Source organism: Cervus canadensis, chromosome 23 (assembly GCF_019320065.1).
Source record: "Cervus canadensis isolate Bull #8, Minnesota chromosome 23, ASM1932006v1, whole genome shotgun sequence".
In the NCBI taxonomy this organism is placed as follows: Eukaryota; Metazoa; Chordata; class Mammalia; order Artiodactyla; family Cervidae; genus Cervus; species Cervus canadensis.
This window is the reverse complement of record NC_057408.1, coordinates 1,734,623-1,752,410: the sequence shown is the minus strand read 5'-3', so window position 1 is coordinate 1,752,410 and position 17,788 is coordinate 1,734,623. Positions and strand designations below refer to the sequence as shown.

Sequence of the window (17,788 nt, the reverse complement as noted above, 5' to 3'; positions counted from 1 at the left end):
ATTGACATGGCTGTGTGTAAATCTACCATCTTGTTTTCTATTTGTCTCATCTTTTCTTTTTTTTTATTTCCTGCCTTCTTTTGGGCTGAGCATTTTTTATGATTCCATGCTAACTCCACAACTGATATATTAGCTATACCTCTTTTTGTTTTATAGCTATTGTTGCAGGATAGGAGTTTGCAAACTACTGTATGTGGGACAAATCTGACTTGCCATCTGTCTTTGTAAATTAAGTTTTATTGGCATACAGCCATGTCCATTTGTTTATGTATGGTCTACGGCTGCCTTCACGTTGGTATGGGTTTTGAGCTAATTCTCACCACCAAGGCAAATAACCTTCTGAAGACACTACTCAGTGTTCTATGGTGTAGAAAGTAGCTTCACTCTGGCTCACAGGAACACGAGACAATCCGTCTTCTGTACGTTCCAGGGGTTTTTCAGTCTGCTCCTTTCCAGTGACTCTTTTACTGGCTTCAGGTGATTTCCTCCTATGTGTGCAGATCAGTTTAGACAGATTCAGAGAAATACCTCTGCAGACCCGCAGAACCCTTTTTGATATTTTCTGACACTTTCCTTTGACTTTTCTCAATTCTCATCTCTCAACTAGGCAAGATCACCAGGCTGTTTGGATTCTCCTTCTCTGAGCTATGAACTTGAAAACCCTGTCCATCACCAAGCTGAGTCTATCACAAGGCTCACCTTGTTTCTCTTATGAATTAATGTGCTAGGCTTCTTTGTTACTTAATGTCTGAAGACTATAGTTTCTTATTTTCATTTGTTTTTCTATTTAAAGCCATCTAGTCAGTGTGATCACTCTTTTTCAACATGGCCAAAAGCAGAAATTTAGAAGTTTTGATATGTAGAATTTTCATCATTGCCAGTTCTAAATATTTTCTAATTGTAATTTTTGACTCACAGTTTTAGAATGTATTTCTTAAATTCTAAACATAAAATTTTTCAGTTATTTTTATCTAATTACACTGTATTGAGAGAGCATGCTATGTATGGTTTCAGTCCTTTTGTAATGGTTGAGATTTCTTTTACTGACCAGTATTTGGATGATTTTTGTAAATGTTCTGGATGCACTTGAAAAGAACATGTACCTCTGGCAGCCTGTAACAGGATTTTTTATATATCCATTATCATTTGTTAATTGTGCTGTTTAAATATCCTGTATCCTTGCTGATTGTTTCTCTGCCTGTTCTATCAATTACTAAGAGAAGATGTAATCTGTCTACTGTGATTGTGAATCTACCTATCCTTACTTTTAAGACATTTTGTTCAAGTACAGCAAATAACTGGAGGTGTTTTAAAAACCTATTCTTTCAATATTTGTCTTTTATGTAAAATAATTTTCTTACTTACATGGAATATGGTTACTATTCTATAAAATTATGTAGGTTTTAGGTTTCTTTTTGATTTTCATATTGTACATGTTTTGCTCTTTTCTTTGAACATAAATTTCAGGTGTTAAGTGTTAGTCACTCAGTCATATCTGACTCTTTGCAACCTCTGGACTGTATCCCACCAGGCTCCTCTGTCCATGGGATTTTGCAGGCAAGAATACTGGAGTGGGTTATCATTGCCTCCCCCAGGGGATCTTCCCAACCCAGAGGTTGAATCCATGTCTCCTGGTCTCCTGCACTGCAAGCAGATTCTTTACCTGCTGAGCCATTGGGGAAGCCAAAAAATAAATTTCAAAGGTTACTTTTATCAACTAGCTGCTACGGCCAACAACCAGCCCCAAATTTAAAATAAGCTTCAAACAACAATCATTTATTATTTCTTATGATTCTACAGGTTGACTCTGTGAGCTTCCGGCCTGGGACAGCATGGTTGATCTATGCAGTCTGCTAGTAGGGCTGGACAGTATAAGACCTCATTCACATATCTGGCAGTTGGCAGCCTGTTTGATCTTGGGGTGGGAGCAGGGCTCAGCTGGAATTACCTTTCTCTGCTCATCCTCCAATAGTCCAGGTTTCTTCACATGGTAGTCTCAGTAAGAGATGGCAAGCTCCAACGCATAACAAGTTTTTAGTCTTCAGTTTTGTCCTATTTGCTATTTGTCTCATTGACCAAAACAAATCATAGGCCAAACCAGGTACAACAGGTGAAGATACAGACTCCACCTCTTGATGAGAGAAGTAGCAAGTTTAGCATACAAAGGGGGAGAGCACAGGGGTAGGAGGGATTCTGGTGGTTATTATAACTGTGGTTATTTCCACAGTTGACCCATCAAGTCACCTTACCAAAAGCACTGCGGTTAAGAGACAAATGACAACCTTGGAAAATATTCACAATTCAAACTGTAAAAGATTAATTTAGCTAACACACCAGAAGCACCTATAAACTGTTAAGAGAAAGATGAAACAATCATACTTAAATGGCTAAAGGATATGGACAGTCTCCAAAAAAGGAAATACAAATGTCTTTTGCATTTTGTATTATATTTAGCCATATATTTGTGGGAAAGGAGAGGGAAATTTTTAAGGTCAATTAGGTAATCTTTAAAAAACTAATTGCTTCTTGATTCCATGGTATAAAATTTTTAAAAGTACAAAAAGGTACAAAGTGAAAAATCTCTCTTTTCTTCTTTACACTACATTTATCATGGTTTGATTTTATTTACAAGAGATAGTCCCATACAGGAAGTTTTAGTATTTCAAAAATTTCAAACATTTCAATCATTTTATTTATGGCTCCTGGATTTCAGCCGTAAGTTTCTGACTCTGATTATTTAAAAATCAAAACATTAAAACTCCTTTATGATTTATTTTACTATCTTTTAAAAAAAATATTTAAATCTTTGATCCCTTGAAATTATCCTGATATAAGGGGTAAAGTATAGATTTAGCACCATGTGTTGAAGTATCCATCTCTCTATTACTGATTTAAAAGGTCATCTTTTTCATAAACCAAATGCCTGCATATATTAACATTTGGAATTAGGCAGGTAAGCGGATCAGAAAAAACAATAGCAAATCCCAGGAGAAGGGGGCGTGGGAGGAACATAACTGAAGCTGCAGAATCTTTCCCTTTCACTTAGCTGACCTTGTGAGTGACTACATGATGACTGTCATGTGTTCACCTAAGAGAGCTACTGAAGGACATCAAGCCACTAACAACATAGAAAACCAATGTTTCTTCATATGAAAACTATGGATTTGCACATAAAAATTCAATACACAACCAGACACCACTATTCCATCAATAATGACATTATTTCATCTAAGAATACAGAAATTAAGTTATAAGGAATGTCACAAGGAAAAAATTCTTTAAAGTCCTATTCAATCTACTTTGTTAAGAAAGGTGAAATTTATTTGGCTCTGGTCACAGTTCCATCATGTTTACTTTCTTTGTAAGTTCAGCTTCAATAGTATCCTAAAGGAAGAAAGAAACACCATAAATATTATAACTAAAGACATAAAAAAAAGTGCTCTAACTTCTAATGCTATTTAAAATAAGGGAAACAAAAAGGAAAACCACTAAAGCAGAAATTTTTTAAAAAATCATTATAAATGAGATTTTCCCTTGCTTTTATATCTTTCCCACTTCCCATACTTCAAGTTTTCAGACTCCTAATAAACATCTAAGGAGGAAAGAAAAAACCCTTTAGAGATGTGAATGACATGATACACGAATAGATTTTCCTGACCTGTACTCCTTAAGCAACGTACTTTTGCAATGTCTCTCATATCGCTCTTTTCCAGTCTCACTGCCACTGTTCTCATTACTTCTCATCTGGCCTAAACAGGCCAACTTGTTTCTGCAATTTTCTTTCTCTATCCTCCAATCTACCTAAACACTGATTCCAGAAAAATCTTCCTAAATGACTGGCCTGATCAAAAAGCATAACCTTGATCACGTTTCTCTCTAGCTTAAAAAGCATGGCAACCCAGAGCAACTTTCAGTGGTCCCCTGCAGCAGCAGTCCCCAAGCTTTTTGGCACTAGGGACCAGTGGAAGACATTTTTTCCGTGGACTGGAGGTGGGGGGATGGTTTCGGGATGATCCAAGTGCATGACATTTATTGTGTACTTTATTTTTATTTTGTGGCAATCTCAGGATATTCTCCCTTGACTTTAGGGTTGGCGTTCACACTCCTATGAGAATCGGATGCTGATGTGACGGGGGCAGAGCTCAGGAGGTAATGTGAGCAGCTGTAAATATACGTGAAGCTTCTCTTGCTCACTCACTTGCTTACCTCCTGCTGTGAGGCCGGGTTCCTAACAGGCCGTGGACCAGTCCTGGGGACCCCTGCCCTACAGGCTCCAAGTTCAACCTTCTTTATATTGAAGGCCCTTCACCTCCTAAACCAATTGACCTACTTCAGTCCTATCTTCCACTGCATACCCCTAAGCAGGCAGACTGCTTTACTTGCAAAAGCTTGGAAAAGTCCTCCATTTTTCAGCTCTTATGTTTTCATTAATTCCTGACTTCCCTGGTGGCTCAGATGGTAAAGTGTCTGCCTACAATGCGGGAGACCTGGGTTTAATCCCTGGGTCGGGAAGATCTCCTGGAGAAGGAAATGGCAACCCACTCCAGTATTCTTGCCTGGAAAATTCCATGGACAGAGGAGCCTGGTAGGTTACAGTCCATGGGGTTGCAAAGAGTCGGACATGACTGAGTGACTTCATTTTCACTTTGTCTAGAATATTCTAGGCCTCTCAACTCTCCTTTTCTATCCAGGAAAATCTACACAAAAATTTAAAAGACCACAATGTATTTTTTATGGGGAAAAAAAATACATATATGCCCCCAAAAAAGTATTAAAAGTTGCATGGTAATAATATACCTCAAGTTTGGGATTGTGGTTTACCTTTACCTTTGAGTAGAAAGGAAAGAAAGAGGAGGAAGGGAGTTTTAGCTTTATCAGCATTTATCTTTAAAAGTCTGAAGGAAAAAAATGGAACTACTTACTAATTCTCGCTTTGCTTCTTCAATTTTTACCTGAGCAAGAGATGGATTCTTTTAAAGAAAAATAAAATAAGGAAAGGTTATGTTGTCTCGGCTAGGAAATAAGGGGAAAAAAATTACAACAATCCTCTTCAAAAGGCAAAAAAACTTATAGAAAGTATATCCAAAGTACATACAATACTGAAATTCAATAATGACTTTTAACACAGACCCTTATACAACCTAAAACCCCAGAATTGCATTCTACAAGAATTTGGAACTTATCTTTTACTGAAAGAGAAAAAAGAGGAGGACCTGGGTCCTTAGACATGGACCCAGTATTTTCATGATCATTTAGTGCCCTTGGAGAAAGCTGGAGGAGATAAACTTTTTTTTTTAATTCATAAAAATAATTACCGGCATTAAATCTAAATAGGACTCCAATTTTTTCTTCAAAGGTATAGTCTGTCGTTTTAGTTCTTCCAGTTTCTGAGGGTGAAAAAAAACACACAGAATAATAAAGATATTCACAATGCAATTAAACACTGCACATTTCTGAAATAAAACATGACAAAACATTAACACTAGGATATTTTAAATAATGTAACAAATAAAGAGCTTCAAAGGTAAATGGATAACAAATGGACACAATCCTTAGAAGATGTTAAAACAGCAAAGTAATACTCCCATTTATTAAGACAAATATGCTGTCTGGGAATACAAAATAATGTGATTAAGAAGCATCAGAACATCAGGAAGCAAGAATCTCAAACACATATTTATGAACTGTCAATTTTAGATTCCAAAAATCAAAGTACCAAAAAATCTTAAGAATAAAACCATAAAACAAATCCCCCCATTTCTCCCTCTTCCCACGAAAATAAATAAAACTCTTATAGAACCTAAACCCCCAGAAATGCATTCTATAGGAGTTGGGAGCCAGTATTTTGCTGAAAGGGAAGAAATATGAATACTTCAGTGGTGTAACACATAATAGTTCAATATATTTATACAATAGATAAATCAATAATCATTGACTCCATCAAATAAAGAAAACACCAAGCAAATGTAAACATATATATAGATAAACAAGTAATAAAGATATAAATACTGAAAAAAAAATATATAAATACTGGTAGACATAAAATACAGAGGTAAAGGAAAAGAAATCAGGTCAATAGTGAATAAAGCTGTATAAAAAGAAATGAAAAGTGCACGGCACACGACATTTTAAAGGAAGTTAGGTTGGGTAAAGTAAGCGAACCTCTGAAAGTGCTACCAGTGACTGATGAGACAGAGAAGCATCCATCCCTCGGGCTGAAAGCTGCTCCTACAATGACAAAAAAGGGAGTTCAGTTTAAAAAATTATTTTGCAAGTAACCATCATGAAATATTTTCAATATATAACACAGTAAAGAGAAGCTACGAAAAAAAAAAAATCATAGATGAAGAACTATATTTGCTTGTAAGCACTTTTATGTTGCATGTGAGTCATTTCAGACAGTCCGAGATTGGTGACAATACGGGTGCAGGGCTTAAGAGCCTGAGTTTCGGGACCTGCATGTGAACTGGGATCTGCTGCTAGATGGCTTTGTGAACTTGCGCAAGATACTATCTTCACAGTACCCTTGTCGTGAAAGGAGAATAATAATCCTGCCTAGTTGTGAGGATGAAAGTTGAAAAGAAGTCTGAAGAGAGCTAAATATATTGAGTCTCTCATACAAACCTCCGCAGTTCTAATTCCAGATCTGAACTCCTCCGACTTGGCTTTCAGGAAGTCCATGTTCTGAAGACGACTGTCAACTCTGGCCCTTTCTGTACACAGATGTAACTCTGCCTTCTTGAGATCCCTTGAAAAAGTAAAGTTGAGAACATTTTCTTCTCAGTGAAATTATTATAAAAAGCAAACTACTACTTCTTTGATTCAACTCTGGGTTAGTCAAGAGTAGATAACTTCTAGTCAAGAGTAGATGCATTTCTTCCAGGTCATCTTTCTCTCCATGTTGCCATTTGGGATTTTTCTCAAGGAATACTGAATAATTTTAAGATTAATCTATGCCGATTATTCTTGGAGAAAGTAGATCTGCTGCTCAAAAAGTGACTTAATGGATCCTAAAGCTTATTTGAATTATGGAGGTCACAAAGGACTCTCTTCTAAATGTGACATGACAAGATGCTTTGCATATACAGAGTCAATATGTATTGGATAAATTTACACAACATCTTATTACTTGTGCATATACATACTTCTGTTTCACAGCATCTAACCTCTGGGGCCACAGGGACCTAAAGAAGGGCCAGAACATCAAGAGGGATACCAGAATTTCATTAAGAAAGGGCAACAAAATAGAACATGACTTCCCTGGTGGTTCAAACAGTAAAGCGTCTGCCTACAATGCGGGAAACTCGGGTTCAATCCCTGGGTTGGGAAGATCTCCTGGAGAAGGAAATGGCAACCCACTCCAGTACTCTTGCCTGGAAAATTCCATGGATGGAGGAGCCTGGTAGGCTATAGTCCATGGGGTCGCCAAGAATTGGACACGATTGAGCGACTTCACTTCACTTAAGTTGTACCATAGTTTATGACACAGTGGCGGAAGGAGAGAGTGGGACGAACTGAGAGAACAGCGTGGAAACATACACCTCACCATGTGAAAAACAGATAGCAAGTGAGAATTGGCTGTGTGACACGGGGAGCTCAACCCAGTGTTCTGTGACAACCTAGAGGGATGGGATGAGATGGGAGATGGGACCCGGGGTTCAGGAGGGAGGGGACATGTGCACACCTGTGGCTGATTCATGGTGATGTGTGGCAGAGGCCAACACAATATTATAGAGCAACTGTCCTTCAATAATTATATTTTGTTCTGTATTTCTCAATATTGTATAATTACAATCTTCAATAATTATTAGTTACTCAAAAACAGTTATGAGTATTGTTCAATTGTCATCACCAATAGAATGATACTCAGATGTATTCTTTCTGTAAAACTTTATAAGTAATAAAAAAATTTTAAAAATAGTGAAAAAAAGAAACTACTATACAAAAGATAAAAGTATGTACCCAACCACTCCTATCTTCATCCAAGTCATTTTCTACTTAAAATAATGTTTTATCTTACCATTTCCTAATGTGTTATTTTAAATTATATCTATTGCTAAAACTAAATCTTACAATGTCCTGTTACTGCCTTTATAATAAAAATTGTCACAACTTCAAACTAATTACTTACTCACGCAGACATTTTTCTAATACTAAAGTTGCAGTTAGATTTTTCTCAAGTTTTGCCAATTCAAGCTTGATTTCTTCATTTTTGGATTTGGTGTGAAAAAGATCAGAGGTCAAATCATTCACTGCAGGGATAAAACTAAAAGAAGAATTTGGTCATGTAAACGGACATTAAGGACAATTACAATCATTACAATTATTCCTCACTTCTAAACATGATTTCACTTCTATGTGAGTTCTTCCTTAATCATGCTCTCACCTCTAAACTATTTTACACGCTGTTCTCATTGGCATACCCTTTCTCAGCTGGCAAATTTCCTTAAAAACTATATTTACTCCCATTCTGGAATCCACTACCCCTTTCTCTGTGCTTTCTACCTACAACTTGTACATTCCTATAATGTTGCAGCTGTCATATTATAATTTTACAAGTCCATCTCCTTCAATTTACCATGAGCAGAGACTATCCTTGCTGGCATTCATTATTCATTTCTGCTTCCCCAGTGCCTACATAGAAAGCTATACAATATATATATATATATATATATATATATGGAGGGAGGGAGGGACAAAGAGAGGGGAACAGAGATATAGAGAAAGTTATACATATGTTTAGTATTTGGTGTCTGCTGAATTGGCTTAATTCAAGTCAATTGATTGAATTAAGATTTCTGCTGCCATATAGCCTACATGATCTCCTAGCTAAAACTCTTCTGCTTAAATATATATATATATATATATATATATACACATATTCCAAGCTTTTGCATTAGCAGTTAAACAGAACAGCTATACAGTTCTCTGATTATAATCTGTAATGGTAGTCCCTAGCTAAGATGTATCCAACAGGGATAGTCCTAGGACTCTGAAGTCAGGTGGGGTTTGAAACCCAACTCTGTCATTTACTAGCTCAGAGAAATTATCTAGCCCAACCCTCTCTCAGTTTCTTCTTAAGGTTGTTAGAAGAATAATGTCTTTATATAGGTAAAACGCCTGTCACAAGGAAACCTACTCTATCCAATAGGGTAGGTTCATGACTAAAAATCATTATGCTCAACAGTAGATGATTTAGCCTACTGCTTTTCCTACTGTTTAAGGGAATAATCAGTCCTGAATATTCATTGGAAGGACTGATGCTGAAGATGAAGCTACAATACTTTGGCCACCTGATGTGAAGAACTGACTCATTGGAAAAGACCCTCAAGCTGGCAAAGATTGAAGGTGGGAGGAGAAGGGGACAACAGAGGATGAGGTGGTTGGATGGGATCACCGATTCGATGGACATGAGTTTGAGCAAGCTCTGGGAGTTGGTAATGGAAAGGGAAGCCTGGCGTGCTGCAGTTCATGGGGTCGCAGAGTCAGACATGACTGAGCGACTGAACTGACTGAAGGGAATAACGTGATACCTAATCCCTTTTCAAATATACCTGAGAACCAACCTTCACAAACCTGATCCTGAAAGAAGAATACATTATAAACTTAACCAAGCTTATCTGAAATAATCAAACATACTCACTAGCAATGATAAGGAATTGACTAAATTTAGTGTTTCTGCATATATTTCCTATATAATTATAAAATTATTTCCTATAATTTCCTATATAGCATTACCCTGAGATACAAAAGCTCCTTAGGTCAACACCTGATAGCATATATGACTGCAGAAATTAAAACAATCACAAGAATTACCTAGCTAGAGAGGTATCCTTTGTTTCAAGGGTCACTGCACTGTCAACCAAAGCATTCAGATACCTGGAACCAGTGCTGGAGAGACTGGCAGGGGAAAAATTCACACTCTCCATGAGAAGGTCTTGAAGATGCTTGGCTGAAAAGAAATAAGAGTTCTATGGTGACTAAGATCTTTGTTTTGCTTTATTTTAATTTTTCAACAGCTTTATTGCAATCACCCACCTAAAGCATTTAATTCAATGGCTTTTACTATATTCAGAGTTGTGTACCCATCCTTGTAGGTGTGAAGTGCAATGAGGTTTTGATTTGCATTTCCCTGATGGTTAATGATGCTGTGCCTACTGGCAGTCCCTCATCATATATATGATTTGCAAATATTTTCTCCCATTCTGTGTGTTGTCTTCTCATTTACTTGATGATGAGAAGAAAAAAAATTTGAGATCAAAAGTTTGTAATTTTGATGATTTTCAATTTACCTACTTTTTCTTTTGCTGCTTCTGTTTTTGGCATCATAGCTAAGAAACCATAGCCAAATCCAAAGCATGAAGATGTACATCTATGCTGTCTTCTGAGTTTTTTTTTTTTTTTTTTTTTGAGTTTTAGATTTAGCTCTTACTTTTAGATTTTTCATTCATTTTGAGTTGTTGTTTTTTTTTTTAAACCCATATATATGTGTGTGTGTGTTTGTGTGTGTATTTATTCATTTATTTGGCTGTATCTGGTCTCAGTGGCAGCACTCAGGATCTTCATTGCTCCAGAGCACTTGGACTTCAATAGTTGTAGCACACAGGTTCTCTAGTTGTGGCGCTTGGGCTTAGCTGCCTGGTAGCATGTAGCATCTTAGTTCCCTGATCAGGGATTGAACTTGTGTCCCCTGCATTGCAAGGCAGATTCTTAACTACTGGACCACAGAAAAGTCCCTTAAGTTAATTCTTATATATATTATAAGGCAGGGTCCAACTTCATTCTTCTACATGTGGATATTCAGCCATCCCAGCCCTACTCAGCAGACACCAACTTATAGTTGTTGTTTAGTTGCTCAATCATGTCTGACTCTTTGCAACCCCATGGACTGCTGCATACCTGGCTTCCCTGTCTATCACCAACTCCCAGAGCTTGCTTAAACTCACGTCCATGAATTGATAATGCCATCCAACCACCTCTGCCTCTGTCACCCCCTTCTCCTGCCCTCAATCTTTCCCAGCATCAGGGTCTTTTCCAATAAGTCAGCTCTTCACATCAGGGGATCAAAGTATTAGAATTTCAGCTTCAGCATCAGTCCTTCCAATGAATATTCAGGGTTAATTTCCTTTAGAATAGACTGGTATGATCTCTTTGCAGTCCAAGGGACTCTCAAGAGTCTCCTCCAGCACCACAGTTCGAAGCATCAATTCTTTGGCCCTCAGCTTTCCTTATGGTTCAACTCTCACATCCACACATGACTACAAGAAAAACCATAACTTTGATTATACAGACCTTTGTCAGAAAAGTGATGTCTCTGCTTTTTAATGCAGTGCCTAGGTGTGTCATAGCTTCTCTTCCAAGGAGCAAGTGTCTTTTAATTTCATGACTGCAGTCATAGTCTGCAGTGATTTTGGAGCACAAGAAAATAAGGTCTGTCACTGTTTCCACTTTCTCCCCATCTATTTGCCTTGAAGTGATGGATGCTATGATCTTAGCTTTTTGAATGTTGAGTTTTAAGCCAGTTTTTTCACTCTTTCACCTTCATCAAGAGGCTGTTTAGCACCTCTTCATTTTCTGCCATGAGAGTGGTGTTTTCTGCATATCTGAGGTTATTGATATTTCTCCCTGCAATCTTGATTGCACTTTGTCCTTCATCCAGCCCAGTATTTCACATGATGTACTCTGCGTACAAGTTAAATAAGCAGGGTGACAACATACAGTCTTGACGTACTCCTTTCCCAATTTTGGACCAGTCTGTTGTTCCATGTCTGGTTCATACTGTTGCTTCTTGACCTGCATACATGTTTCGAAGGAGGCAGGTAAGGTGGTCTGGTGTTCCCATCTCTTTAAGGGTTTTCCATAGTTTGTTGTGATCCACACAGTCAAAAGCTTTAGCATAATCAGTGAAGCAGAAGTAGATGTTTATTGGATACTTTAGTATGGAAAATTGTGTCAAAATTTTGTATATATTAGTAGAAATATTTGCAATTTAATGTGTTACCCTAAAAGCTTCTTTAGGACAAACATGAATAATCTCAACTTTTAAAATCCTTAGAATTTTTGTTACATATTATTACAGACCAAAAAAAAAATAGCTTTTACAAAATAAAATTTTTCTGGACTCAGAGCCCCTTTCTTCATACTGTATTTTATTTTTTTAATTAATTAATTTAATTGGAGGCTAATTACTTTACAATATTGTAGTGGTTTATTGCCATACATTGACATCAATCAGCCATGGGTGTACATACTGTATTTTAATAACTACTAAAATAAGACTTTTCTGGTCCACCTGCCAATGCAGCGGACACAGATTCCATCCCTGGTCCCGGAAGATTCCACATGTTGTGGGGCAACTAAGCTTCTGCATCACAACTACAGAGCCTGCACGTCCTAGAGCCCATGCTCCACAACAAGAGAAGCCACCACAGTGAAAAGCCCATGCACCACACCTAGAGAGTAGGTGCTCACCGAAACTAGAAAACACCCAAGTGCCTCAAGCAAGATCCAGGGCAGCCATAAATAGATTAATTAAAAACCACAGGTAACTTATATGCTTCTTGGAAGAAAAGCTATGACCAACCTAGACAGCATATTAAAAAGCAGAGACATTACTTTGCTGACAAAGGTCCATCTAGTCAAAGCTATGGTTTTTCTAGTAGTCATGTATGGATGTGAGAGTTGGACTATAACAAAAGCTGAGCGCCAAAGAATTGATGCTTTTGAACTGTGGTATTGGAGAAGACTCTTGAGAGTCCCTTGGACTGCAAGGAGATCAAACCAGTCAAACCTAAAGGAAATCAGTCCTGAATCTTCACTGGAAGGACTGATGCTGAAGCTGAAACTCCAATACTTTGACCACCTGATACGAAGAACTGACTCATTTGAAAAGACCCTGATGCTGGGAAAGAATGAAGGCGGGAGGAGAAGGGGATGACAGAGGATGAGATGGTTGGATGGCATTACCAACTTGATAGACATGAGTTAGAGCAAGCTCTGGGAGTTGGTGATGGACAGGGAAGCCTGGTGTACTGCAGTCCATGGGGTCGCAAAGGTTGGACACAACTGAGTGACGGAACTGAACTGAACTGATCTTATATGTCAGGCTAATAAGTTTAGACTTATATTTTAGGGGTTAGTGTTTTACCATCAGAGTACCAATAAAATATACTATAATGACACTTACAACATATTGTTATTGTTCTTTAGTCACTTAGTTGTGTCCAACTCTTTGTAATCCCATGGACTGTAGCCTGCCCGTCTCCTCTGTCCATGAGATATCCTAGGTAAGAAGACTGGAGTGGGTTGCCATTTCCTCCTCCAGGGGATCTTTCTGACCCAGGGATCTAACCTGTGTCTCCTGCATTGGCAGGCAGATTCTTTACTGCTGAGCTACCAGGCAAGCCCTGTAATATATTAGGTTGCTATAACAACACAATGTAAGACAAATCTGGGTAAAATAAAGAAGCAATGCTAAAAAGCTGTCTACACTAAATCAACCTTGTATACTCTACTGCTAGGGCTTTCCAGGTGGCACTAGTAATAAAGAACTCCTGCTAATGCAGGAGACATAATGAGATGTGGGTTTGATCCCTGGGTTGGGAAGATCTCCTGGAGAAGGGCACGGCAACCCCCTCCAGTATTCTTACCTGGAGAATCCCATGGACAGAGGAGCCTGGTGGGCTACAGTCCATAGGGTCACAAAGAGTTGGACATGACTGAAGAGACTTAGCAGGCACGAATACTTTACTCTTTTAAAATCTGGTTACCTCTAGTTAGTATCTCATTCAAAATTCTGTAATTGATCTCACCTTCTGATTCATATTCCTTTGCTTTCTGTTTCAAGTCCTCTGTTACCAGGTAGACATCCCTGTCTCGGACCCTGTTGCGTTCTGAAAGGTGATATAAGATCTCTGTTGTCCGAGCATTCACCTCATATTGTGGAATGGGATGATCTCCAAATATTTTTTTCAGCCATGCAGCGACCTAACCATTACAAGGGACACGAATTTAATAATCCTTGTTTATTTCAATGGCATGAAGCAAATAAGACCAAGTAATGATCAATAGCAAACGAAATGCTTTCTGTGAATATTCTGGCATCCTACTTACTTCACATCCTAATTTGTCTTTAGGGAGAGAGCTATCAGATGTCAGGAGATTAAAAAGTGAGCAGGCACAGCACAATCAACAAAATTACCAGAAAACAATCTGTTCTTCCCCAAAGCTAAGAAAGCAGTATTAGGCAAGTATTTTGCATCATAGGAAGCTCAATCTGCAAGTGCTAACCATTATTATGGGTGCAAAGTTTGAAAAAGAGTTGTCTCCAACACATCACAAGTCCCTCAGAGCCAGAAAGCTCCTAGAGTTGGGATGCGAGAAGCGGAAAACAGGTGTGTGTGCTAAGTCGCTTCAGTCCTGTCCGCCTCTTTGCGACCCCATGGACTGTAGCCCTCCAGGCGCCTCTGTCAATGGATTCTCCAGGCAAGAAAACTGGGGTGGGTTGCCATGCCCTCCTCCAGGCGATCTTCCCGGCCCAGGGATCGAAACCGTGTCTCTTACACCTCCTGCATTGGCAAGCAGGTTCTTTACCACTTGGTTAAGAGTGAGAAATCTAGTAAAAAGCAGCGGTGAACGGCGAGGCCTGGCTGGAAGCTGAGTTTGGGATCAGAAGTCCCCCTTCAGTCTCCAGGGAGAGGTTTCGCACGAGAGGGTTCCTCAACCCCTCTCCAAGCCTGAGTCCCAGCAGGGAAGGCCGGGAAAAGAAGGGAAACTCCCTTTTCAGCGTTGGGATGGGGTTGGTGGGGAGAGGGGGCTGCTCACAGATGGTTAAAGCCTGACTAAAGATGGATCAGCAGAAGAACATAGTAAAAGTGGCTCGCCCAGGAGATCCGCCGGCGGGGCGGGTGTGTCAAAGACGCGGTTTCCCGGAGGCCGCAAAGCCCAGCTCCCGCCCCATCACCTGCGCCTCTTTCTCCTCTAGAGCTTCCATTGCCGCCAGTCCCGCCACTTCTCCAGCAGCTCCTCGCGGAAGAAGCGCCCCGCTTGCTCTGACGGCCCCGCCCACACACCGTTGGGCCCACCCACTTCGGGATCCGGGATTTCTGGGAGTTGTAGTTTTCACTAGGACTCCAGGGCGCGGAGCTCTTGGACGACGCTGGTCCAAGGCTTCAGCCCTGCAAGACCTTGTTCTCTTGAGGCTTTCTCCGCTTTCCATGATTATCACCTCCAGGAGAAGTAAAGCCGCATGCAACCAGGCTGTGTTTTCTTTCTTTTATATTTTTATTTCTCACTTGAATCACTCATCTTAAAAAAAAAAGAAAAAACAACCTGGAACTTGTTTTTTGATAGCAGATGTTTATTTCTTCCTCACTTAAAATTTTAATTTTACCTTGGCAATATGACCTGGGGCAGTCTCACTCTTTTTATCCCTTAGTTTCCACTACTAAAGAGCTAAATGTGAAAAAAAAAAAAAAAGAGCTAAATGTGTTGGAAACTGTTTTAAAAAGATTTACAGCATACAGCTCCCGCACTGTCACTACCACTCAGCCATTCTTTCATTCATTTCTTTGCCTTTCCTAAAGTTCTCTCCTCCTTCCATCACTCTGTAGTTAACACCTTGAGAGGTTCTATATATTTCTATGGTAATGTATAGTTTTCTGTGTTTTCCTATTTTCGTTTCATTCTCACAGGAACCCTGCAAAGTAGATGGGCATACATTATTTTACCTATTTTCACATTAAAACCACACACATGGAATATATGACTTGACCAAGATTGGGTTGTAGACCTGGACTCTGACCATGGTGTTCTGACTCCAGTTGGGTGTTTCAGGCTCCTCAGGTTATACCATGCTGCTGTGCACCACCTCCTGCAGTATACTATTACATTAGGAAAAATAGGTCATGTACTCAACTTTCTGTGGTGGTGGTGGTGTTCAGTTGCTAAGTTGTGTCTGACTCTGCAACCCCATGGACTGCAGCACCCCAGGCTACCCTGTCCTTCACTGTCTCCTGGAGTTTGCTCAAACTTGTGTCCACTGAGTCAGTGTACTATCTAACCATCTTACCCTCTGCTGCCCCCTTCTCCTTTTGCTTTCAGTCTTTCTATGACTTGTTTCAATATCAAACTGTGGATCACTTAGCACCAAATATCTTTCTCCTAAGTAATATGCATATTTTAAATGATTAAACTTCTCAATGAAATTTTAGTAAGTAGCCTATATTGTGTGGCTTTCTTATTCTTTTCTTTTTTGTTTCAGTCATATATGTATCTGCTCATTTACTAAATTCCAGATAAGGGTATGGAAGTTATCTTTATGCCCTTTGTCCACTTTCATCACTACAAATTTTACAAAATATTCTTGAACTTTATTTTTACAAACCCAAATTTTACCTATTCCTACCCCTAATTCCCAGGAAGGACTGTCATATTTACACAAGACTTACCTTGAAAAGGAAGTAGGATATTGGATAAAGGGATGGGTGATCATATATTTGCAAACTGTTTTAGGACATGACTGTTTTTAACCCAGATATTCATACGCCCAACCCAAATTAAGATTTGGGGTATAAGCCAGAATATGGTGAATGAAACTAAAAAGATCCTTCTCAAAAGAGTTACAAGAGAAGTTAATGTAAATACTCTCCACTATCATAAAATGTCATAAAATGGCACTGTGGTAAAAAAAAAAACAAAAAAAAAAAACAACCACCTGCCAATGCAGGAGACGCAAAAGACACGGGGTTTGATCCCTGGGTTGGGAAGATCCCTGGGTCGGGAAGATTGCAGGGTCGGGAAGATACCCTGGAGGAGGAAATGACAACCCATTCCAGTATCTTTGCTTGGGAAAATTCCACGGACAGAGGAGCCTGGTGGGATACAGGCCATGGGATTGCAGTCCGATAGGACTGAACAAACATCACAAAATACCTAACAATTTCCTTCCCAACCCAAATTCTGCACATTTCACAATTATCTCAGTCTTTCTCTCTTTCTCTCTCTCTCTCTCTCTCACACACACACACAATCTCCTTGGGGGGAACAAAAGTCCTGCCCTGATTTCATTCGGTTGATATAGAAAGTTATTTTCATCATGACAAAGTAATGTCTACACTGTCATGAAAATAGCTACTTTTAAAGAAAAAATTGAGCCCTAGCTCACTCTGGAGTGATTCTGGACCATTCTTCCCAGGATTAGCAACCACTCTATTCGAATTTTTGCTTGTTAAACATTTTATTTTTTTGTTAAACATTTTAATGTTAAACATTGCCTTAATTGGCAGACATGATTCTTTCAGATCGAATCTAAAAGAACTACGATTCTTCAGTTTGAGTGCTTCTCAAACGTTCAGCTTGCCCCCAGTTTTTGACTCAGAGTCTCTGGGGGTGTGGCTAGCGATCTGCAGATTAATCCGCGTTAATTCGCACAGCAGGAAATGCTCTGCTGCCTACACGCTCAAGAGGAGTAACTATTGCACCCACATCACAAAGGTTTAATAGCTGTATCTTCGGGACCCGACACAGTCAAGTCCCCTGATGGTCAAGCTAGCCAGCTGCGCCCCAGGACAAGGTGACGGCAGCACCGTTTTTCTACCAGGATGCGGCCTGGAAACTGCTTCTCAGCCAGTTCCGCTATAACCGTGTGGTCGCCCAGGGCAACCACAAGGTCGATGAGAAAGATCAAAGCAAGTATGTAACCAGTGCCTGGGTCGAAGCTGGCGAACGTCTAATCAGTCATCTGGAGGTTGAAAATCTAAAAATGATACTTAAAGGAAGAAAATAATTA

The 17,788-nt window shown here is 39.2% G+C and overlaps 1 protein-coding gene across 2 annotated transcripts; it reads right to left on the bottom strand.

Moving 5' to 3' along the window:
• Window positions 1-1,755: 1,755 nt before the first annotated feature.
• On the bottom strand, window positions 1,756-15,055 carry HAUS1 (HAUS augmin like complex subunit 1). 2 transcript variants are annotated; one of them, XM_043444346.1, is made up of 9 exons: window positions 14,963-15,055; window positions 13,812-13,986; window positions 9,817-9,952; window positions 8,132-8,266; window positions 6,625-6,748; window positions 6,163-6,228; window positions 5,316-5,387; window positions 4,923-4,970; window positions 1,756-3,384 (listed from the first exon to the last, which is right to left on the bottom strand). In XM_043444346.1, exons 1-9 carry the CDS (start codon window positions 14,990-14,992, stop codon window positions 3,334-3,336), a joined length of 837 nt encoding a protein of 278 aa, XP_043300281.1. In that variant the 5' UTR covers window positions 14,993-15,055; the 3' UTR covers window positions 1,756-3,333. The 2 variants fall into 2 exon arrangements, with proteins under 2 accessions (XP_043300281.1, XP_043300282.1); XM_043444347.1 differs by having other exon boundaries at window positions 9,880-9,952; window positions 14,963-15,014.
• Between the last annotated feature and the right edge of the window lie 2,733 nt (window positions 15,056-17,788).

Excerpts from the sequence above, each read along its gene's own strand:
- HAUS1 (XM_043444346.1), bottom strand. The coding sequence starts at position 14,992 with ATGGAAGCTCTAGAGGAGAAAGAGGCGCAG. Across the intron at positions 13,987-14,962 it reads TAGAGGAGAAAGAGGCGCAG|GTCGCTGCATGGCTGAAAAA; the intron begins GTGATGGGGCGG and ends TGTAATGGTTAG. Across the intron at positions 4,971-5,315 it reads CCTATTTAGATTTAATGCCG|AATCCATCTCTTGCTCAGGT; the intron begins GTAATTATTTTT and ends TTTCTTTAAAAG.